Here is a 24,738-nt window from a genome sequence, read left to right on the forward strand (position 1 = left end):
GGGGACGCTCACCATAGCCGACGTCAATCAAGCTTTTGGATGAAGTGTCTGATGCACACGCTCACGGTGGCGCCGCAGGCAGTCGACGGACGAGAGATGCGCTATGCACGCTGCTGCGCCGTACTTCTGCCGCAGAGCAAAAGTGGCTGGTAAGAATGATTCTAAAGGAGATGAAAATGGGCATGAGCGAAGGGAGTATCCTTTCCTGCTATCATCCGGACGCGCAGGACGTTTTTGACAACAGCAGCAGCCTCTCGAAGATTTGTCGAGAACTGAAAGACCCAAAATTCGGCAGCACGTTGTTCAGGTCACACTGTTCAATGCCGTGCGACCAATGCTGGCCGAAAGAGCGGAGCCTCGTTCTGTCGAGCGTCTCTTGAATCACGAGCCTTCTTTGCCGAGACCAAGTTGATGGCGAGCGGCTGCAGGTGCACAAGGATGACTCAGAGTTCAGGTACGTTGATGCGTACAGTTCTCCAGAACATGAAGATGGGGGATGAATGATTTTTGCCTTACGGTTTATATGTTGATCAACATTGGAGACATAATCTATGGTGGTCACTTTCGCCGATATCTCTTTCAGTGCGCGCTTATTAGTTGGTTGAGCACTAGATCACACGAAAGGGATATTGTCGCTTAAAGTGGTTGTTCAAGAATGCCTCCCCTAGGTCGAACAATGGATGCTTAAGGCTGGCGCTACAGTTTCGACAAGGGAACTTGTCACCATCAGGACAAAAATGCTTTATTGAGTGTTGAAGTTGTTGCCCTAATGACAATTCAATTTTATTTTAAGAATGTTGGCTTTAGCCAAAAACATGGATTGTCCAACCATTGTTGATTACTTCAAGTCCTCATCTTTCTGTGAACCTTTGTCTTGTTTGAGTTCGTACGTTAGTGTGGCAGCAGCTGTAACAGTGCTTAGAAAGTGAGCAGCTGTGGTTGAGAACTTCAAGCATTGCCATCTCTGTTGACTCTGACTGCATTTAATTCTGACTCCTTGTTCTTATTGCAGGTACTTCACACGGCGCAGCCACGACTACAGTTCGGGCTTCGGAGCCACTGCTGATGAAGGATCTTTGACACAGTACATAGCTAAGTCATTTCGAAGCCATGTAAAAAGTTGCATCTTAGATGGAGAGGTAATAGGATATGACCCCAGGAATGATCGTCTTGTTTCAAAAGGTTCTCATGTAGACGTAAAAAGTTTAACAGAGAGTTCATCATTACAGCCCTGCTTTGTGGCCTTTGATATACTCCTCCTGAATGGACAGGTAGTCACCAACAGCCTCTTCAGGAGAGAGTCGGGCTTCTTGATCAGGCTGTATTGGAAGTTCCTGCAGAATACTGATCTCTAAAAGGCAGAAGGGTTCGACACGAGATGATGCTGTTCGTCTTCTAAACCAAGCAATTGAAGACCAAGAAGAAGGCATTGTTCTAAAAAGGCTTACTTCTGTTACAAACCTAATGCAAGGAGAGCTGGCTGGCTGAAACTCAAGCCAGAGTATGTGGACAACTTAGTTTCAGATCTAGACATGCTTATTCTCGGTGGATATTTCGGAGAAGGGCGTCGCAGTGGTATTGTCTCTCACTTTCTCTTGGGTGTCGCCAGTGGAGATCGCGACGACGATGGTATGCCACGGTCTTTCTGGTCGGTAGCAAAGGTGGGCTCTGGGTACAGCATGAAAGAACTGGATGACCTGCTTGCCAAATTGACAACAAAATGGAAAGTTTATGACCCAAAAAAACCTCCAGGAAAGCTTGTACTTGCACAAGGCCTTAAAGAAAAACCAGACTTATACCTCGAGCCATCAGACTCTGTAGTACTTCAGATAAAAGCTTCGGAGCTCGTTCGCAGTAGTCAGTTCAGGACAGGTATAACATTGAGATTTCCTCGTGTGGCTGCCATTCGCCATGATAAGCCTTGGCAAGATGTGCTGTCGTATTCAGAGCTTTTGTGAACTAGAGAAGGCAGCGGGTGGGAAACTGGCTACTGCCACAGTTGGCTATGATGAGGATGATGGTGGTTCACCAGCAAAAAAGAGGCGCATCGGAGCCAGTGTCAAGGTATCTTTAGGCACACACTTTCGGCCAGCTAATTTATCTGGTGCAGTAAAGAAGCGAAGTATTCTTCAGGGAAAGGAGCTGTGCATTCTGACAGGCTGTGGAGATGTCACAAAGCAGGAGCTGGAAGTCCAGGTCGATGAATTGGGAGGCACCTTCGTCCAAAATCCCAGCAAGGAAACATTTTGTGTTGTTGCAGAGAAGCTAAACTTCAGAGCACGCAGTATCATCAATCGAGGAAAATGGGATGTCGTTAAAGCAGACAAGTTTCTTGCACTTCTCAATTCCCCTGAGCTTCGGCCATGGGAGCCAGCAGACCTGTGGTGCTCCTGCACTGAGACAGAAAACCGGCTGAAGAGCTTGTTTGATGAATATGGTGATAGCTACACGGCCCCTGTGACTGCAAGTTCTTTGCAGGAACTCTTTGCAACCATTCCCAAAGAGGCGTGGAACCATGTTGATGACTTACCAGGGTTCATTTTTAATTTTGAGCAGGAGAACTTTGACCCTCGGCCAACGTGGGGCCTATTCAGAAACTGCACATTGAGATTGAGCGAGGATAGTAAAATAAATAGATTAATTATTAGATTGCATGGTGGTAAAGTTCTGAACACTCTAGGAGATGGGGAAGTTGGTAATTCCGACTTTGATTTGAATGACATGAATACTTCGGAGGAAGTGTTGGAAGTGGATAGTGAATGGATAGATGAATGCATTCGAGCTGGTGAACTGCCTCTTTTCTCTTGAGTGGCTCCTTCTCTGTCATAGTGCCTGGTGGAAGCAGGGCATGGCTATAGCAGCTGTGTAGCCGAAGCATTAATGTATCACTATGTGCAAATTAAAATGGCTCCTGGTACAATGAAATTTGCAACTTGTTGTACTTGGAAACAACAGCCCCTCTTGTGTACGTGCACTGTGGAAAAGAATACGACTGTGCAGCGCTTGTATATGTAGAACTGCATGTTGATAAAAGCACAATTGTAGCTATATTTACCCATTGGTCTCTGCTATCGTAGTAGTGGGTCTAGACATGCTTTATTCTTTCAGCATTATGTTTACTTGAGCAAAGCTGTAATACTATGTTCTTTAGCTTCTACCAGTCTATGGAGAGAGGTGGCAGTACAATGTCCAGTATATGCAGTCGAACCATTCATTTCAAGATTGAAACTGTGTTGCCGTTTGCAATTGCAAGCTACACTTCGCTGTGTTAATAAAATGAGATTTTGTACATGAGCTGCCGATCTTGGCAAATGAATTGAGCAAATGCACCTTTTGCAATTTTTAACTTAACCATGTTGTATTTGCCTTGTCTTTTATTTATACATTTTAGCATGCAGTGAATTTGTGAAGTGATAAATGAAGTGATTGTTTGTTGCTGTGCTTCTAGCTTTGTTTTTATGATTGTGAGAATGAAGTCAAGTTTTTTTAATGATATCACTGTTTTGTGTTTTCCTGCTACTCTGATGAACTTTGGGCTGTTTTCTGCACAGAATTGCCCATATGCTGTCACACTTTGTTCCTAGTGCCTTATAATGTTGACTTTGACTGTTGACTTTTAACTTCGACAATCTGTTGAGAGTAGTAGTGGTACAAATTATGCAGAGGCGTAACCAGAAAGTTTTTTGGGGGTGAGGGGGCAGGTGGTATCCTGGTACACAGGAAACACGGGGGAAGAAGAGGGGTGTATGGTGAGCTCCCCTTCCTGGCTATGCACCTGTACTTGTGTGACCTTCAGTTCCCAGGAAGGGGGCCCAACTTTTGGCCACACCCCATACAGCCCCCCTCTCTCAATTTCACCTCTGCCTCAGCACAATAAGCATTTTGCAGCAGCTTCAAACTAGTCATTTTGAAATTTACTAAGAAACTGAAATGGAGCTGTTCAGAAATATATCATCAGGAATGATCGAGTACAACACTTGTAATCACTATTCTGTGTCCATCTTGCTCACTGCACTGAGCTATGCAATCGGGCTACTTGTTACGATTCCATGGGTACAGACAACCTGAACTTGACATGCACACAGGAGCAAAGAAGCACTCGTGTTTGTTTTTGTATCTATCAAATGTGTGCTGCCTGCGATCATGTTATAGTAGTCACATGGGAGGTCTATAGATGACCAAATGCCATGAGGCAAGGAAGGCAGCATCAGTGGACCTGCAGGCGGACAGTAGTGTGCAGTATGCATGGTAATCCATTATTTAAAAACGCCATGCCAAACCAAAAACATTAATTGCAGATAAAGGTAGCTAATACAGATTCACAGCAACTGCCGGTGCATTGCTATAAGCACCAGAGAACAGAATTACATGACTATCTATATTAAAACACATTAAACCTTGCCAAAGTGCAATGTGCTGTTAGCTTTGCTTTCTTTTTTTTTTACATTAACAATAATTGGACTTCTCAAAGTTCATTATAATTTCGACTGATAGACTTATTAAATGTGAGGCAATTGTGCTTTATAAATGAACAGCTTTTTTATTGCAATAACAATTATATGGATGCAGACTTTATAAATGTGAGGCATTTGTGCTTTATAAATGAACAGCATTTTATTGCAATAGCAATTACATAGACTGTCCATGCGAATTTTCGCAGTCGGTGTCGCCGCGATTTTCCGTATAACGTGCCACAACATTGCGTGCTGTATGCTAAGGAGATTTCAGAGGTGAGCTGAGAAGGTTGGTGGCTTGATGTGCACGCAATGTTTGAGGTCACGTGATGCAGCGCACACTAGAGGGAAGGGGGCCACATGCGAGAGCGTGTCTTCTTCTCTAGCCTGACAGTGACAGTGCATGGCACAGCTGAGCGCCCCCTGCACCCTGTTTTGGAAGTTATCTGCGGCAGGTGCAAACTCTTGGCAAGCCGAGATGGCTGGTGGTTTCAGGTGCGCTGTCTTCCCGTGCACGTTGAGGGTCACGGAATCTCAAGCTTCTGAGACTCGTTACTTCGTTTGCTCGCCGTTGCCGGCGCTCTTCTCGCGCCAGTGTTGTGACAACGAGTTTTCGCAGTCATTTAGTGATATCTGTTCATGTTTGCCTGTGCGTGCTTGACACCATGCTTGTTAATTTAATTAGTAGGTGAATGTTCACTGAAATTTATACGGCCAATAAAACTACGGGAACCTTACTTCTCGTAATGAGTGCTTAGCCTTTTGGGCGAAACTGACATTTTTTTTTAGATATTTGAAGAACAGAAAGCCCAGAAGTATTGTGGTTAGTAGGCACATATTTGCGCTAGTAAAGCTTAGTCAGAAAGCTGCACTATTTTAATTTTCATCGTGCCTAGCATCATTACTCCGCAATGCATCATGCAGTTTTGTCACCATTTCAAATGAATGAAATCAGGCAAGCGTACGATCATGCAAACTTTATTGACTTCCTCAGTGAGTGAAAGCGCATCTTTATTAAATCACCATTGCAACCATAATGTTTGTATGCATGTGCGCTAGCAATGAGTTGAATCTTTAGCATTACGCTGATAATACAGATGCAATCTAGAGCAATCAACTGTACCTTAATCTTGGTGTAATACCTGGCACCCTGGAAGTGATCATGGCTAGAATGGTAAAAGTTCATCCGTTTTGCACGCTAATATTAATTGGGAGCCATTATTAGTGTGCTATTACAAGGCAATAAATATGTCTGTCGCTAACTCCCTGGAACTTTCCTTCTATTCCCATCATGCTCGTGCAGTAATGACAAAGCAACCCCTTCAATGCATTTAGTTTCATCAGTTCACTCTCTGGCCGCTGTTGCATACTACTTGGCGCATGGCACACCGGACACCATGTTAGGTTTACAGCTCCCTACCCCCGGTTGCTTCGTCCACTGCGGCTGTGCCAGAAAACGTGGTACCTAAACTATATCGTCACGAGATGAAACAGTCCCTGCGGTGTGTTCGTACCTGCTGCACCCACATGGAAACAGCTATCCCAAGTACTGACCAAAACCGCGCTTGAAGAGAAGTCAAGCTTGCACGTGAAAGCAACACGTGCTATTATGCGCTTTCGCATCAATTTTACTTCTGCTCGCCCGCGACGCACTTTCGTCGGTTGCGACTGCGGTTCCACGCAGCAAATCTAGCGAGCTGCCGTCTGCATTGAGGTCGGCGGTGGCTGTTGCTGTGTTGTAGGCTGCGGTCCAGTCGGCAGTTCTGCGGGCGGCATGTGAAGCACCATGAAAGGCGTTCGTAGTACGGCCACTTCGAAGGGCTGCTGCACCGGGGGCCGCCTGACCGACGGTAGCACCGCAGCAGGCGCCGGCGGTCGCCTGGCAGATGCCATCGCTGTGTCGGGTGCCCCGTAAGGCCGCAGCGGGCGGCTGCTGGCGGCGCACCGCCGACATTTGCCCTGGTGTGCCGCTGGAAATGAAATACAATATATTTAAGGTGCAGTGGGTAGAAGAATGGAATTATCTGTTTCCATGTTGCAAATAAGTAAACAAACACTTGTCGGACGTTACATATAACCAGAGACTAGTTGTAAATCCGATAAATACCCAGACAATGCAAAGGCATCCTCAGTAATTCTCTGGGATGTTGAGATCAGGACATTCAAACATCCCTAAGGATGTCCTGCACTAATCCTAAAAGGCGCCTGATTAGGTCCATTTGGCCATCCCAAGTAGATACTGTGAACATACCAGGTACATAATTGGAGGACCATTTTAGTACATTGTCAGGACATGTTCCAAGGCATTACTGTTAGACACTGTAATTAGACGGCATTTCATTATTTACAAATTGGGTTAATATATGGATTACGGAGCTTGGATACGAGAGCCCATATTGTAGGGCTCCGTATTGATATTTGTGCACTTTCATGTGCTCTGATATCTCAGAAATTTTGTGTCTTTGTTTCTTTCCACCATTAAAAAGCAGTTTGGTACCAAACGAACTACCTCAGGTGCAGCAGACCTAAGCACTTACAATAGTATAGCCTTCGAGATCTGCTTTTGCTACTTCAAGAGAACCGTCGGCGGAAGGTGCACTTTGGACACCACGACCAATAATAATAGCGTAATAATAATCATATTGATAATTTTTAAAACAAAACAGTCTACTAATAAACATTTTTTTTAGAGTGTGCCATTTGTATTTCGTTTTTGGTTATATAATCAATTTTGTTCGGGCAAGCATGAAGCTCCCAAATAAACATCTGGAAGCAACGGCCTAGGAATATCCTGCTGAGGATGTTCCTCGGAGATTAGGTTCACGCTAAGTCCAGTAGTAGATGTGTTTGAAATTCATCGTGGGCATGGTGTTGGACGTCCTTAGTACGTCCCATAAAAAGCAAGGACGTTCGGATCTTCCCGCAGCATCCACGGGATGTTTTGTGTTGTCTGGGTAATGTACAGGCAAAGCTAAGCGTTGCAGCAGACTTAAAACGAGCAATGCACAGAGCCCAAATTATGGAAACGAACGAAATCTAATACTTGGGAGGTAGTGTACTCAACACACTATTGTACACAGGTGAGCAGGTGAGGTTGAAGAACCACGCACTACAGTTTACTGTGACAGGTCGGGGGTTATCAGGCATGAGCGACCTGATTAGCAACTTTCATGCGCTCTTCTATTGCAATAACACGGCAGTACAATCCTTCGGTGTACATGTGTATTCTTTTTTTTTTTCTATGGTTCATTACCTGAGGAACTGCGTCGGAGAGGATCGGGATCGATTTCAGCACCTGGGGTTCGCTCCAAGTCTCGCTACAGATACACGTTTGCGTCGCTTACTTTTTTCATTACAGCTCCATCGAAATGCAATCATAATCGTGGCCCGAAATCAAACAACCTTGAACCAAACCCGGAACATCTCTCAGCAGCAGAACATCGCTACCATTGAGCCAGTGCGTCAGGTCTGCCCCATCGCAGCTTCTAGGACAACGCAAAGGCTGGCCATGACCGCAGTGGTGCAGCCCATTCCATTGATGTGCGACAGGAAAATAGAGCGAATGACTGTACAGGACATCAGCCACTGTGAATTATCCTTGCTTTCAAATCTTGTCTTGAAAGTACTTTGAATAGCGGTCTCGTAAAGAGCTCAGCAAGCTAATGACCAAACGAACATTGTACGCCACGAACAGGCTCACTCGACTGAGACATTCCTCCAGAGCTGATCTAGAATCGAGCTACATGCCACGACAATGAGCGTATAGCTTTAAGCATTAACAACTCTAAATGTGTTAGCATTAGGGGTGTCAAGTGGAAAAATGTGTATGTATGTGAAGTGCAGGAAGCTGGTCACATGGTAGAAATAAAGAGGGGATGGGAGAGCTTAGAAGAGCGCGTATATATACATGCATACACATATACACTGTATCTGATGGTGGTCGACTCCAGACCGCCATGAGTTGCACTTCACTCCTCGAAGAGGCAGGGCGTGTGTCGAGTGAGCTCCTGAACAGCACTTTGCAATGTGATAACCTCGGTGTAAATCATGGATCTGGGACCTCAAAGAGGTGCTACGTAATGCTAATGCTTTTCTGTGGCATTTACCGCGAAATTGCCACTGAATGTTTCACTGTAGAATTAACTCAAAAGATTCGCTATTCTCTGTAATTCGATGCACACCTTTGACTCCGGCGGCAGGAAAGGCACGGGGGCCGTCGGGTCTGCAGGGAAGTAGTAAGCCGTGGGTGCCTCTTCTATGCTGCCGTCGACGCCGTCGGTCTTCTTGTAGTACATGTACATGTTGTACAGGATGGCGCCCTGCAATGCGAGGCCAATGCAGCGACTCGTCTTTTCTCGTTCGAGGTCAAGACAATAGACAGCAGCCATTCTGGCATACGTTCGGCTAGTGTGTCCTTTACTTTTAGTGTGCAAACTGATTATTACGAAATTGTCAAGAGCTGCGCAGATTCCGTCGTACTGTGAATCATTTTGATGAGGGAAAACTTTTAAGTTTAGCGCATTACTAAGAGGAATTGAGAATTTGCCTAGTATGCTTGCAAACCTGCGAAAACGAGCCTTCGAGCAACTGGGTACAATATGTTTGTCTGAGGAGAGTTTCAGAAGCTTGGTGTAGTGCCTGCACTCAATTGAAAAATTCGCTCATATTACTGGCTTCACACTCTGTCGAACTATGCTCGACATTCCTGAAGCTTATGTCGGCAGTATCCTTCACAGCACAAAACAGTGACGTATCAAGCTGCGATTCTTCCTCATTACAGTCCTGTCGACACTATATAACATGAGCACTACAGCACTGAGCACTCAAATAAAAAAAATTGGTCTCCCACGCTGTGAAGGTGGTTGAACAGCGAAGCTAAGCAACAACTAGAACAATTACCCACTGCGACGTAGATTAAAATTATTCACGTGGTGTCGTTCACATGCTCTTTACCTAATTATTAGCCGAGGACATTTTGACGGCCTGCGACTTGGCTTGCGCCGCTACTTCGTGCACCTACAAGGAGTGGACCAGAGAGAAGAGAAATTCGCCGCGCCTCATGTGCACGCTGCGCTTCAGGAGTCCTCACTATACATGGCCTTCTCTTATAGCACTGTCACAACCCAAATCAATTGCTAGGCAGGTTCTTCTTTTACGTACGAGAGTGTAGTTACGTCACTCCCTGCTTCGTATGTTACAGTCAAGCTGCCATCGCCGCAGCAGCATGCGCAACAGTAATCTTTACCGGGAAACGTATATGGGGAGCACTACGTGCTTTGCATTGCATGCAGGCGCAGGGGCGCCTTATCAATTATGTGCTTCAGATGCTTGTTTTGAGCTTGTTCATTATTCAAATGTATGTTGTTCTGTATGTTCTATGCGGGATTCTAAAGAATGTAGGCACTGCTCGTTTCACTTTGCTGAGTGTTTGTAGCCTCTGCCTTACGGGGGTATGAGCCATAGATGATGAAGATGATGATAGTTTTCTGTCGACGTTACGCCACGAAGAAATCCCCGGATCCTAGCCATAGAGAGCTTCGCGGTAAAAATAGCATCTTTCCGGAGCTAAGACAAGCTGCCACGATCGATGGACGTGGTCTGTGAGTTTTGCGGCTCTATATGTGCCTTACCAGGTAAGAAAAAAAAAAAAAAACTTACCTTCATGAAGGCCATGAGCGTGAATACGGATATCGTCGTTATCATCATTTGTCTCTGGAGGAGAGCAAGCCAAGAAGCGGCATGTTACATATATTATAGTAGCGTAATAGTAGATGATTGGTATATAGCGTCAGAAAAAAAGTACACCGACGACTACGATACTCCCTAATGCAAAATTTGAGCGCAGCTCTATGCGTGTTTTCATTTCGCGATATATTTGGCTGGCGCAGACAAGCTGTCTCGTGTGGCACGTTACAAACGGAGCGAAGTGTGGCATCACTCGCTAATCGGGAGATCGCAAGAGGCAGCGTGTGGGTGACGCGTTGGCGCGATTAACAGCAGCCGCCGCAGAAACAACTCCGCTCATGCAGCGTTTTGTTTCCATATGTGATATCGGTGGACGCACTCGCCGTGGGCTAAGCATGAGGTCGCGGGATCAAATCTCTGCCACGGCGGCCGCATTTCGATGGGGCGAAATGCAGAAAACACCCATTTATTTAGGTGCACGTTAAAGAACCCCAGGTGATAAAAATTAATTCGTAGTACTCCACTACGGCGTGCCTCATAATCAGATGGTGGGGTTGTGGGACGTTAAACCCCATTATATATTATATATAATTCTCAGAATTTCTCTGGCGGTTTTTTTTTTTTTTTACAACTATATATGCTGTTCTGAAAGGGCACATGTAAGCTGCAAACGGAGGCCTCAGGAGATCAGCTAAAATTATAATAAAGCAGGCGGTGCAGGATTTGTGGGGCACCCAAGGGGGTGCAGGAGGATCAAAGCTCGAAGGGGGCTGTCCGGGATTGGGGCCTCGGCGAGCCCCGACCCACAGACCAGTCCGGGTTCCAGCTTTGGTGTCCCCGTTGTCTCTTTGGTGTCCTGGAGGCGCCGCCAATAATAAGAAATAATGACGCGTTGTTACCAACTAGTAACAACGATTACAAAAAAAAAAAACGATCAAAGAAATATAATCACACCCAGCCGCCAACTTGCAACGCTAACTTCAGCGCTATACCACGCCCCGCGACTTCTGCAACACCAGAAACTGCGGCTATTTGAGGTCTTTCGCGGTCGGTTAAATGGTCCAGCGGCAGTCCCGCCGGTCTCGTGTATAAGTGAAACGTCCTGCGCATCCTCAAGAATCAATATTTCTCACAGAGCCATATTTATATCAAAATCAACTGCAGGCTCCTTTGTTTGATCAATTCCTCCTATAACGCTCGTGGCATTGGCGTCACTCATTGGCCGTCAACTGCCCCCTACGATCAGTAAAGCGTGCAGGGACACCTACAGCGCGCTCGTGTTCTAACGTGTCCTGCGCCCTCGAAGCGTCTGTCCACTAGCGTCACGACTGTGGGCCATCTGGGCTTCTTGACCTTGTGTCGTCTAAGAAGCATTGATGTGGTGTGGGTATTCCACGTATGGTCACTTTTTGATGGCTCTGGGCGCCAGGAGGACAGTGCTGAATTCGCGCATCTTCCGTGAGCCTAGTGTGCTACAGAAGTTTCGCTGCAGATAGGCCTGTACACTTGCGACTAAAATGTGCGCGCATGTGACAGTATATATAATACAAGTGATTATAGCGCCACTGACGCCGTCTTCACGCTGCACTCACGCGGAAGTCTCCTTCCTCCACGTTCTGGTCCTTGAGGTCCTGCATGGCTTCTTTCAGGTCCACCTGCGATGCCAACAAGCGAAGCGGCAACGCAGTTGCAAACACAACCATACGTTTTACTACACTTGCAATAAGGCTTCGTATTGCGTTGTATTTGCATCAGAAATAACGTGAACGTCATCGAGGTTGAAACTTAGGCAAGCTCCTCAGCCATGGTGGAACACTGGCGCTTTTCCCGTTGTCTCTTACCGTTTGCGCTTCATTCAGCGCGTGTTACCTATAGCAATAGCTTCCGTGATCAGAAGGCGCGGTGGAGTGTCCTGTGCAGCGCCGCTCGGGTGTTGGAGGCCATGCCATGGCCATGCATGCATGGTTATATAAGAGTGGCTCGATCGTTTCACGCAGAAGCACGAAGCGGCACAATACAGACTGGAGTGTTACTACCGTACGTGCCGCGGACTTCCTACTGGCGTATGTCTGAATTAGAAGCGTAGTTTATTGAATAAGATAATCGAGGACGTGGCCGAGCATTTGTTGTCGATTATACATGCGTAGCCTCAGGAACCGGTTAATGATTGCTGCGCATTTCCATCAGTTTTGCTCCACTAATTTTAGACCATATACAGAGTGATTTGGTGCGAATGCGTTGTCGCGAAGTATGTTTGGTTCAAATTAGAATGTCCGCCTTCGTCACTGCAGACACTTTCGAGCATTGCGCATCCACTTTCTAACGTCACGCGACTGTTTACATACCGCTCTGAACGAACCAAAACCAACTTGAAGAAAAAAAAAAAAAAAGCCTTGTGTAGAGATTTTAATGTGGCTGACTTGTGGATAATAATCTGCGGCGCAGAACAGCCGACTGCGTGCATCAAATTAAGAAGCAAAAGAAATACGGTAACGTATTCGATATGTGTCTACAAACATTCAACGCGAGTGACGCGCACCGTGTTGGCGAAGTGCACGGCGAGCACGATGCTGCTGATGTAACAGATGCTGATACCGGCCGAATTCCATGCGATGAAGCCGAGCAGGACCAGGCTCTCTTTACCCAACAGCAAGGATGGCAGTGGGAAGTCCTGCGCAGATGGCAATGGCATCATCGCACCATGCACCGACATCGGCGGTGTGCCGAATTTGAGGAAGATGACGGCGGCATGTATCATAAACGCGCGTTGCCGGGTGATCCGTACGAAGCTAGGCGTTCCATTAATGACTATGGTCGGATGAATCCATTGCGCCTGCCTCATTCCACAGCAGCACGGCGACGAAACTTGGGTACTGTTACGATCGACCGCGGCTACGAAGATGTGCGGACTTCATGCACCACGGTGGAGTAAGGACGTTTAGAAACACACGTTTATAGTTACATTTTTGTACAACATATAGTAAAGATGCAGAAAAGATGTTCAAGTTCAAACTGTAGCTGCCGCGGTTCTCTATCACCAAGCGTCCTTCCCGTTTTTAACACCACCGTCCTCCTGGTCCCGTCATCTTCCCCCGCTCCGGCGTCAGGATATGGATGACATCATCCCCTGCCAATTATACCGAGGTTTGCAGCCCTTTTCCTCCGAGAAGAGCTTGGTGTCGGCTTGGCCCTAAACACACGCGCACGAACATGGAAAGAGGGAAACACAATGAACCCGTCTCCGACACGGACGTGGCAGTTAGGGCCCGGTAGCCATGAAGGGTGTCTTTGTCTGGTTCGGTTTTTAGTCGCCCCGGGGTCATGTGAAGGAATGTCCCCTTGCAAAGTGCCCAAACCCGGCCTGGCGGTATCCAACTGTGTGCCTTGAATCATCGCAGTTGGAGATGCCTCTGACGAGGGCGTCGGCTCGTCTACCATTGTCGCCTTCTCCGTGAGCGACTGGTTTCGGCGGGGTAAACGCCCGATCACAACAGTACTAAGCGGGGACTTTCAACACGATTGTCTTGCCTCGAGTTAATTCGGACTGCTACATGGGCAACGCGTTCTATTGTTAATTATCAGAATTTTATCAAGCAGAAGGGGCCGTGACACACTTTTATAAATAATCGTAGAATGGCCTCAGTATCAGAATACGTCGTCCAGCGAATCTCTTGCCACAAAAATCTTTCGAATGCCCAACTATAAGTGGAGTTATCACACCGATACCCGGCTTTCTCTCTTCGTCTCCGCTAGCGTGCTGGAAGCTATGCTAGAGTTACTGTTAGGCTCCCTTAAGGGAGCGGGAGTCAACACAGTAACTCTACAATGCACAGCGGTAGGTAGGGTGCCTCTATGTCCTCCTCGCCCGCCACTCGGTACACGGGCGAGGAGGTCATCGAGGTACCCTACACTGCCCTACACAGCGGAGAAGCCAAGACGGAGACGACAGAAATGCGTCTGGCGTCTCTATACAATTGCTATCGCAATAAAAATATTGTGTACCTTTGAAATACGGTTTCCCCGATAAGGTTTCCCCTTAGAGCAGGGCTGCAGAACATACAGCCCGTGACCGGATATTTAGCGGCCCGCGGCCGAACCAAGATATATATGACGCGCTTCTGCCGCAGTCAGTGCATGGCCATATCACGAGAAAGACGACAGTTTTGTCGCCTCACTGGACCGATAACGCAACACTGAATATAAAGAACATGTCGAGAACATTTTCGCACGGTTCCAACAGCGTCTCAAGTTATTCGAAGATGAGAAACGGAGCGACTATCTGTCTCGCGCCCAATTCTCTGTGGCGCCGGAAAACTGACTATATAGGCGTAGCTCTATAATTCATTGATCCCATGCACCGGGAGCATCACTTTCTTTTTTCGGTTTTATATGCACCTATATTAGAGCAAATAAGGAAACGTAATTTACGATGCCGGTAAACAGGCGTCAGCACGTATACATGTCGCTAACTGTGAGTGCTTGCGAAGCGAGTGCTTGCTTATGACTGTGAACAAGAGCAATCTTCTCTCCTCAGTGAGCGACGAGAATTAAAAACGTGCTGATTACAGCAACTAGCGCAATGGCTCGAAGCAGACTGTCTTTCCGTATGCAAAACATGCGACGCTTCTGACTAAAGTGCGGCCCGTGTGGACTCTAGAAAAGTTGGTAAATTTGGCCCTCGCCCCAAGTTTTGACGTTTGCAGCCCTGCTGTAGGAGGAATGTGAGAATTACGTGCATAGCGTGGCTTTCTTTCGAACTATTCAGACAGGGAACGTGTCAATGCTCACAACCGGTAAATTGCGCTTACGCATGCGCGTCGCACGCCTGGACTAAATTGGTTATCCGCCGAAAGCGGAAACGTCGGAAATACGAGACGTGGCCGCATAATGAAGCATGCGTGATAAGGATATTAAGATGGCTTATTGAGTGAGAGCTGCTGCACATTTACTCATATTTAGAGCTGCTGTATATTTAGTGGCATTTGAAGTTTTGCGTGTGGGAGGGCGCTGAGGGAGGAGCAATATGTAAAGTATACATGACACGCCTGAACATATATATATATATATATATATATATATATATATATATATATATATATATATATATATATATATATATATATATATATATATATATATATACAGGGTGTTTCAGCGAACACTTTCAAAATTTATTTAAGGTTGCCTGTGGCAAATAACCCAATTCTAGCTAATGAGCTGGTCTACTCGAAGAGGCGGACATCACTTGCACAAAAAATTGAAATGCATAATCGACTAATTAACAAAAATTCACTAATTTAGTTTTTAAATAATTACCTGATGGCCTATATTGCAATTTACAAATTGTAGCCGTGGAGTTCGCGAGGCTGATCCACTTAGAATTAATTCTCAGCATGACACCAGTTTCGAGATATTAATTCGCGAACTTTGCGGAGAAATGCATTGGCGTTCCAGTTAATTTTGAGCTTGAATGCATGAAGTGACGTTTTGTTAAGAACCTAACTGGAACGCCAATGCATTTCTCCCGCATAGTTCTGGAATTAATATCTCGAAACTGGTGTCATCCCGAGAATTCGTTCCAAGTGGATCCGCCTTGCGAACTCCACGGCTAAAATTTGTAAATTGCAATATGGGCCATCAGGCAATTAGTTAAAAACTTAATTAGTGAATTTCTGTTAATTATTTGATTATGCATTTCAATTTGTTGTGCAAGTAATGTCCGCCTCTCCGAGTAGACCAGCTCATCAACTAGAATTGTCCGATCTGCCACAGGCAACCTTTAAGAATTTTTGAAAGTGTTCGCTGAAACACCCTGTATAGTACTGAAGGCGAATGACCGCGCTTCGATATCTGGGAAAAGAAGACGACGATGAGCGCTCGCGCTCGCCAGTAACCAGACCTGCCTTCCGTATAGCCTTCTGCAACGCAACGTCCAGGCCTGCTTGAAGACCAACACGCCCCATTTTAATATATATATATATATATATATATATATATTGTGGTGAAGAAAGACGCTAGTGGGTAACCATCATCTAACTGTGTTATGACGTTAACGGTGACACAGTGTGTGCCTATAGTTTGTTGGCTTTGTACCTTGTAGGTGGCGAGGAGGAGGTAGTCGGATATCAAATTGATAAAGCACTCGGACCCGAAGGTGAGGTCGAAAGCCCAGCCGTAGGCTGAAAAGCAAAAAACAAAAAATTAAGAGCAGCTTCACACAAAGTGGTGCGAAGACTGGGCCAACAGCGAAGCCGGTGGACCCTCCATAGCTTAAACTTTGCTTTCCTTTGCTTAACTTGGTTTAGCTTGGCTGGTTCTTATGCAAACGTAGCCGACCCCGAGTATCGGGACGATACTCGGGTCCTAAAGGCCACTTTATAGTCCGACGTAGCGTTGACGCGCGAGCTCGCTCGGCACGGGGACGCCACGCCAGTGAAAGCACAGCACTATAGTCCGGCGCGAGGTGTGGCCGACGTATCCGGCGTTCTTCGGCGTGCCCCGGCTGCAGCCGGCGTCGAGATGCGACATGCTGCATTTCGCGCCGGCCTCGTCACCCAGAATTATAGTGAACTACAGAATGGACCGCAACCGCGTCTCGTCGAGCAAGATGGGCTGATGGATGCTGGTGGCGGTACGTGCAGTGAGTTCGCAGTTTCGAATCAACCCGAAACTCCTAGTTTCGCATAAAATGCGCATGTGTCTAGGCGGCGCGGCGCACGCGTTGTCGGTTTTCGCGCCGTCCATAATCACGGCTATCCACCAGCCAATCTTGCTCAACGCGACGCGGATGCGGTCCATTCTGGGTGACGAGGCCGGCGCGAAATGCAGCATGTCGCATCTCAACGCAGGCTGCAGCCGTGGCGCGCCGACTGATGCCGGATACGTCGGAGAGCGAGGGTAACCTGGGAGAGGGCGTAACCTCGCCGAGCGATGACGTCACCTGCGTCGCCTAGCAACGCCTCGCACAGCTGCGAGGCGTTGCTAGGCAACGTGCGGTGACGTCTTCGCCAGGCTCAGTTTTTTTTTTTTTTTTTTTTTGTTCGCACTACGCGTCCTAACCAAGAGCTTAAGCAGTTTAGCTCCGCTGTTAAAACGAAAAATCAAAACCATGATTCATCTACGGCTTTGTGGAGATGAAAGTTGGACCAGGGCGAACTGAATCACGTGACAGTGCGTATAGTGTTGCGAAGTTGCCAACAACGAGTGACTTCGAAGAACGTACCGATGCTTCGCCTGTAGAAGCCGAATGCGTATTTCAGAAAACTGAATGAATTCAGCGCCTGTAATGAAGAAAGGGAGGCTATAAATATTGTCGCCATTACACCTATACCCAATAATCTCCCTGTAAACCACTGAATTTACTTGCATTATATATAATGTGTTTCCTTTTAGTAAATCGGCTTTTACTAATATTTTACTCCTAGTAAACACACAGACAAGGCCCTGGAAATGAAAAAAAAAGTGATAAGTCTACAGTTGAGGGTCTCTACAACAAACGCCTCTACATCGAAATGTAAATGCGTTGTCGCGAAGTATGTTTGGTGCAAACTAGAATGTCCGCCTTCGTCACTGCAGACACTTTCGAACATTGCGCATCCACTCTCTAACGTTACGGCGCTGTTTACCTACCGCTCTCAAAAAAAAAAAAAAAAAAAAAAAAAAAAAAAAAACTTGAAGAAAAAACGAATTGTGTAGAGATTTTAATGTGGCTGACTTGTAGATCATAATCTGCGGTTCACAACAGGTGGTCAACAAGAGTGGTGACTTCGCCTCTCTAGCAGTAAGTAAGTGATCTTCTAGGAAACACAAAAAATAGGCTAAGATCTAACGTGCCTGTGCTGGAGTTTGTTCTTTCCTAGATGTGGCGATGCTGATTAATCGTCATGTTTCTTTCACGATTTACACCATATTTTTCAAGGGACACTAAAGGAAAATATTAAGTCGAGCCAGGTCGATAGAGTATTCGCCTAGAAGTCTATCACCGTTTTCAGTTGTGCCAATATATCATTTTGTTGCATAGAAAATTGCTCCGGAGAAGGTCCCGCTGCTTCTCCTCAATTTCAACATCCCGTGCCGATACAAGGCAGCTGACGTAATCTCCACGTGACCTCCATCTATGTCGTTGTCATGTCTTTTAGAAACTTTATTTAGATCTATATAGGAAGCGTACTGCTTGGCGGCTGCAGGTGTTCTGCTTGCATATGAGTCGCCTCAGCGGCTCTGCTTGGGTGCAGGGTACCAGATACGGTCACTTGAGCCACAGCAGCGGTAAACAGAGAAAGCGACGTATAGCAGCCGCAGTCTGAGAATCCGTAGCGTTGACGTCACGTATACCATAGTCCACATCTGGTGTCCTCTCTCCGATTTTACATCTTCGTAATTTGCTCGCTTACAAAAGTTCTGTTTTCGTTACGAATGACGAATTCGTTACTACGGAAGCTATAATCTTTCAATCTAGCTCGACTTAATATTTTCCTTTAGTATACCTGCTTGCCTTTAAGTATACACGCTGTACACATCCGAGCGAGGTCCCAAAGGAGGGTCAATAGTATCCTAGTAGATGGAATCACACTGCAACACTTACCGCGCAGCCGTAGCACAAGCTGACGATGGTGTTCCTGTTCATGGCGAGCCGGTAGCGTGTAACTAGCGGAGCGGTGTCACGAGTTTCGAACCAGCGCCGTTGCGTCTACCGGTCGGTGCCCGGCGTCATGCTGGCATAGTGCGGCACTGATGATGATGATGATGATGATGACGATGACGACGAGTCTTTAAACATATGGCACGTACCCACAATAGTGGACGGGTGCAATTTAAGGATAAGGTGGTTGTACGAAACGCATGGATAATAATAATTATACAGGAATGAGGCGCAGAGTTAGAACAGGCCAAGCTGTGAACAAAATAATGGTGCGGCGTCATTGGTTGAGTTTTTATTTTCGTCAGCGTTTTATACCCTACGAGAGATGTTCTCTTTTTTTTTTTTCCACCCTCTCCCAAAAATGCCTAACAAAAGGCCCGCGCCTACGTCTAGCAGATTTCACCCCAAGTGACGGTTTTAGAGGAGCTATAGCCAGTTCAAGATGAGTTTCCACCATTCCTGAGTGATGAACGCTCTGTGAAGTGTGGAATGAATGCATGAAAGCTTTATTGGTCTTGAAGAGCGGTCACTAAGTTAGCAGGATTTCAGTCCAGGGCTCCGCTGGTGAACTTTCGGGCACTTCTGGAAGTATAGCCCATTAGGTATAGCGTTGGTTTATATATATAACGGTAAAATCAGTGTAAAAATACAAGCAAGGTGAGAATGCTAGATCGGTTGCCGCGACGGCAAAATTGGGAGGACGCTTAAGCTTCGCTTTGAAGAGTGGAACGCGATAGCATTCAAAGATCTCTGACTGCTACTCATGGTTCCCGACGATTGCAGCTTATGCAACCGTATAATGGTTACTGGCAAACATTGGCGGCGAACGCTATGCACGTGGGCGAGCTTTCTGGTGGAAACGCGGCCTCTTGCGTGGGCCGATCTCGGAGATAGTGCACAACCGCGCCAAAGAAATTACACCATTTTCAGGTTTCCGTATTTGTTTCGCACTTTTAATATTTCAGTCTGAGAAGATTTAACATAAAAGGCATGCGCTGTGGGTGTTTTGTTTCATGACATTTGTTTGTGGATTGTCATTCTCAAAATTCCGAGGAATAGCTTTGCCAAGAATGAAAGACAAGGTGTGAGCAACATTAATGATGGAATGGTGTGACATACCTAAACGTGGTTGGGGATGATTTTCTCGGCCGCGGGCGCCAATGCCTACGCCGACGCCGAATTTTCTGCGACACGGGTAACGCGTTAAAATTCAGATACCTATACATCGAACATGTGTAATGGAGCTCCAGCAGGCTGATCATCTCATCCTATGTTGATCTGAACAATAATGAAAACCAACGTCATTGTAAGTGAACACAGCGACAGAAGTTGCAAAACTTCCCGGGGACACCCTAAAACAGGATGAGTTGGAGGAATTTAAATCTCGACAAGTCTCGATGTGCCGCAGTTTCTTACGCCTTCACAAGGTGTCGCACCATGTATGTATATTTTTTTTTATTCTGTGATTTTTACGTACCAAAACCACGATTTGATTATATGAGGCACGCCGTAGTGGGGGACTCCGGATGAATTTTGACCACCAGGGGATCTTTACCGTGCCCCCAATGCACGGGACACGGGTGTTTTTGCATTTCGACCCCATCGAAAAGCGGCCGCCGGCAGCATGTATGTAATGCACAGTTGCATGGCCCTGCGTTGCAACTGCATCGCATGAGTAATACTCCGGTTCCGATGCACGCTTTCTGTAAACACACGGTGGGACTTCAAGCCACGTCAGCGAACTTATGTCGATGTATTTTTGCTCGTTAATATATGAATGCGTCTGACATGCTTTGTGCAGGCTAAAAGAAGCTTGAAAGTTCGCCTGTACGCATATCGTCCGCCACATGTGTGTCCCGGGGACGGACGTTTCCGTGTTTACGCTGGTAAAGGCGACTCTTGGTCGCACTGACGCGTGCAGATGCAGATGGGGAAAAACCTGCGGTGGTCCGGCCACAGATGTCCCTGAAACAGTCGCATACAGTGAACTCGTTAGTGGACGCGGTCGCCGTTTCTTATGTCAAAACAGCACTGGAGCGTTGAGCGACCAAATATAGGCTGCCTTGTGTACACGACGGAGAGATTCCCACCGGAGGCCATGATGTGCTGCGTGCCCACGGTGGTTCTCATAGCGGCTGTAGCTGCTTCCGGAGCCATACTTGCATGCTTCAAGCTTGGTACCGCGAGCCCGAGGAAGCCGACGCGTGACTCTTCAGAAAGTGAGTTTATTTTCATAAATGTTGAGTTCGCATGCAGGCCATAGGCGACAGCGGCTATAAATTTATTTTGAAAAGGTTCAGTGGTGTATAGAGCGGCTCCGACATGCTGCGTGTTGTTTTATTGTTGTTGTTAGCTATAGGTCTCAAATCGAGTGGGATAAATTTGCCCATTAAAAAGTAATTGCCAGAAACAAGCCGTCGATATCGTAAATCGAGTAATTCGAGTAAATCCGAGCACCGCATAGATTTGACGCTTTTCGAGTGAGTTTCATGAAGTGGGGCGTATAGATATCGAACACAATGTATCGGTAAATTTTGTTATTTGCTTAGTATTCGGCAATTCTGCACGCGATATAGCAAACGTTCGCTTGCAGTCAAACGTTCGTAAGTAAAGGTGTATAGTGTAAAATAATAGTTACGCTATAAAAAGCCTGTGCAATGAAAGGGACATAGTACATGGGCGCTCTGCTTTATGCTATAAATCATTTCCAGTGGCTGCTGTTGACCCAAGTCGGTTAGAAAGGTTCGCTTAATCTCGTAACTTCTGATCCGAGTGAAATGTTGGATTGAGTTACAGTAAGGTGTAGCTTCAGCATATATTGGCCAGCCATATGCTGAGTGAATTTTTCTGCGGGTTGAATTTTTTTTCTTTGGCAGATTCCGACTTATTGTTTGTTAACACCAGTAAAACTTCATGTGTGACCGATATTATAGCTTGATATTTAGCTTTCTTTCTTGCTGACATCCACAATCCCATTCTCAGTCTCATACTATGGGTGTTCTGTGCTCATACCTCCACCGATTTCATAAACCACCCGAACTCTGCGTGCGATTTACCTATATGTGCGGTTTTTGACAGTGTCCAGCATCTTCAAGTGTGCGCTCAACTACGTCGTGCTCTTTCTCTTCTTTTCGTTCCTGTATCCCCTTCCCCCCCGAGCAGGGTAGCAAACCGAACGTATGTCTGGTGTCCTTTCCTCTGTTCTCTTTCTCTCTTGACAGCTAGTACCTGGGTAACACGAAATGTTACCAACACTCGTTTGCTCGTCGTGTATATATAGCGTCTTTTACATATTGCGAGTATGTGTATGTATGCGAGGCTATTGTCAGGGAAAGGAACTTATCAGCAAGGCTACGTCTGGAGCCGCTGGTTATCCAAACTATGCATAACACGCTCAACAGGATGCAAGACAACTTGGACAACGTGTATTCTCGAACCCTGGGACGAGTTCTCGAGCATATATAAACGAATCCTGTAATGACCGGCTTATTGTGAAGGCTTTCGGTACAGATCCAGAAACGTTGGTGAGTGATCTGTTGTACTAATGATATGTTAAAATAATATTGAAACGGTTTTTTAGTGTTGCCGTAATCTCGGAATTACAGTTTGTGTAATCCTCTGTAGACAGATGTGGTATGCGATTAGTTAACTGCAGTTGACATGTCTTGCGTGTTCCTGTGCCACGTGCAGAGTCCACCTGCCGCTTGCTGGTTGAGGACAGCTAGCGCAGCATACTGAGTGTGAATTGCAATGGTGAGTAAGTGCACGGGCATGTCTGAATTAGATCGCCCGCTTCGTTGACTCGTGAGAACAGTCCCGAAGCTATGCACGTGGTGCATGTCAGCTTTATCAAAGCGCGCCATAACCTTGCAATAATGTGCGCTATAAACTACAACATGACGCCGCAGCAACATCTTGCAATCGGAAATGCGGATATATTAGGCCCACATGGATCACAACGAATGCCGACATCCTACTAGATGAATACGAATTCTTTGTCACGCTTAATTGTACGCCCCCCCCCCCCTTTTTTTTTTTACAACATTGCAAGATTGTAAGGGCTCTCGCCCTAGCGCCCTTATGAACATCTTTCATTTTTATTGCGTCAGAATATAGTCACAAGCACTTAAAATTAAGATGCATTTGAAGAAAAAAGTAGGACGTCGCACTTTAACGAAACACTGAAGTTTGCTGAATTCAATTACAGCGCAAGTACTACGTGGCAGATTTGCATGAATATTCGAAGTCGGTTGACTCTTGCAAACGTGACTTACAGCGCATACATATACAAGGGGACAGAAAGAAGGAACACGGTTTACACACACGAAGCGCAATCTATCAACAGTTTATTGCGAGAAGAACGTGACCATATTTATACCTTGCCACAGGCGGTATACTGCGCATGACACCAAGAGCGAAACCACACCGCCAAAAAAAAAAAAAAAAATGTCAACACGCGCGTTTCGTGCCATTGAAATACGCTATTTCCTTAGCTGATAAGGTGATATAGGCCATGCTAATACACTTTTCTTTTAAGGTTGTGATGCAGTGGGCCTCAATAATGAGGCGTGTCAAAAAGCGCATGATCCTCGAAAAGTCGAATAATGAGATGACGCCTCGTTATTGAGGCCCACTGCATCGCAACTTTAAAAGAAAAGTGTATTAGCATGGCCTCTATCACCTTATCCGCTAAGGAAATAGCGTATTTCAATGGCACGACACGCGCGTGTTGACTTTTTTTTTTTTTTTTTTGTCGGTGTGGTAACGCCCTTGGTGTCTTGCGCAGTACTGTCTGTGGCAAGGTATAAATATCGTCACGTTCTGCTCGCGATAAACTGTTCATAGTTTGCGCTTCGTGTGCGCAAACCGTGTTCCTTCTTTTGTCCATGTTTTTTTGCACGCAATGCTACACGTTCTTAACGGAAAACCAACAAGCCCAAGTGGAAACCCTACCGACGAATACAAGCGCTGTCTTTCTGTCCGCTTGTCTATGTATGCGCTGTAAGTCACGTTTGCAATAGAATACCAACTAGCCCGTTCTGAAACACTGACTCATTTGATCATGTTGCTGATCCTTACCATTCATATTCCCTTTCCCCATTTTTTCCCTTGCAACCACCTTTGAAGGCGTCGCTCAAAGAGTGGACTGAATATAGCGTTCCTGAAACACCCCAGCAGGAAAGCCTCAAGCCATGGAATGTCGGAGGGCACGCCCAAAGTCCCCCGTTCCAGCTGGCGAGAGGCAACAACATAACATGACACGCAACGAGATCGACCCACTTACGTAATAAAAGTGTTCGCGTGTAGTGCCACGCAAAGCAAGGTCACGTGTAAAAATGCGGGCAAAGCGACGCAAGCAAGCCCTGCAGGCGGCACATCATATTCGTCACAATTTGCCGGTGGATATTCCATCAAAAGGAGCTTGCGAAAAAAAGCAATTGCGGTGTTTCCCGAAACTCTTCTGCGATCTTACGGCTGTGTTCCTCGTACGTCGGGAACGCACCGTGATGACTAGGGTTGAAGACTCGTAGGGCACGATGTCCTGGGTCCGGGGCTGTGATGCTTTGGTACGGAAGGCTTCATCAATTTCGTAGACAAGCGGGTCGCAGACTCTTCGGAATAGCCCAACGTCTGTAGAACGCCAAGGACAAAGGGTTGTGAGTTTTAATTTCTAAGAAACACCTTGCCGGAAAACATGCTCATAGTCATCTTTTACCTACGTTTGGTCCTAAAACTACACTGGAGCACCATGGAAATGTTGCAGCTTACAGCGGGGCTATTTTGTCACAGATATACCTATATATACCATGTTCACAGATATAGCCTTATTCACTCTCAGCTGTAGGACTGTGTGCGCTCTGCTCTCGAGTCTGTAGTCACTGTACCTGGACAAAATACCCCCCCCCCCCCCCCCTACCCCTCATCCCGCCTCCATTTTTGTATACTCTTAATCAAGAC

The 24,738-nt window shown here is 46.3% G+C and overlaps 2 protein-coding genes and 1 long non-coding RNA gene across 6 annotated transcripts in view; 2 read left to right on the forward strand and 1 right to left on the reverse strand.

The window, feature by feature from the left end:
* The window catches only part of LOC119446602 (DNA ligase 4), a 26,612-nt gene extending 21,421 nt beyond the window's left edge, over nucleotides 1-5,191 (forward strand). The window contains exon 3 of the transcript XR_007466157.1: nucleotides 3,175-5,191. The gene's annotated coding sequence lies outside the window, so the exon portion shown is untranslated. The remainder of the gene's footprint in view (nucleotides 1-3,174) is intronic.
* The window catches only part of LOC119445191 (uncharacterized), a 34,525-nt gene extending 15,667 nt beyond the window's left edge, over nucleotides 1-18,858 (reverse strand). Inside the window, exons 1-8 of one of the 4 annotated variants that reach the window (XM_049664251.1) lie at nucleotides 18,724-18,858; nucleotides 17,362-17,419; nucleotides 16,233-16,318; nucleotides 12,679-12,810; nucleotides 11,732-11,794; nucleotides 10,113-10,166; nucleotides 8,636-8,773; nucleotides 5,242-6,424 (exon numbers count right to left, since the gene is read on the reverse strand). In XM_049664251.1, the coding sequence (XP_049520208.1) occupies nucleotides 6,083-6,424; nucleotides 8,636-8,773; nucleotides 10,113-10,166; nucleotides 11,732-11,794; nucleotides 12,679-12,810; nucleotides 16,233-16,318; nucleotides 17,362-17,419; nucleotides 18,724-18,765 (915 nt within the window). In that variant the 5' untranslated portion in view covers nucleotides 18,766-18,858 and the 3' untranslated portion in view covers nucleotides 5,242-6,082. Of the gene's footprint in view, nucleotides 1-5,241; nucleotides 6,425-8,635; nucleotides 8,774-10,112; nucleotides 10,167-11,731; nucleotides 11,795-12,678; nucleotides 12,811-16,232; nucleotides 16,319-17,361; nucleotides 17,420-18,723 lie in introns of those variants that run through there. The other 3 variants (XM_049664253.1, XM_049664252.1, XM_049664254.1) reach the window with 3 other exon arrangements.
* Nucleotides 18,859-20,586: 1,728 nt separating this feature from the next.
* LOC125944144 (uncharacterized) lies at nucleotides 20,587-24,149 on the forward strand. The gene is made up of 3 exons (XR_007466159.1): nucleotides 20,587-20,999; nucleotides 22,471-22,533; nucleotides 23,908-24,149. It is a non-coding gene; the product is annotated as an uncharacterized LOC125944144 (long non-coding RNA).
* The last annotated feature ends 589 nt before the right edge of the window (nucleotides 24,150-24,738 follow it).

The sequence above is a fragment of the Dermacentor silvarum genome, chromosome 3 (assembly GCF_013339745.2).
Source record: "Dermacentor silvarum isolate Dsil-2018 chromosome 3, BIME_Dsil_1.4, whole genome shotgun sequence".
Lineage (NCBI taxonomy): Eukaryota > Metazoa > Arthropoda > Arachnida > Ixodida > Ixodidae > Dermacentor > Dermacentor silvarum.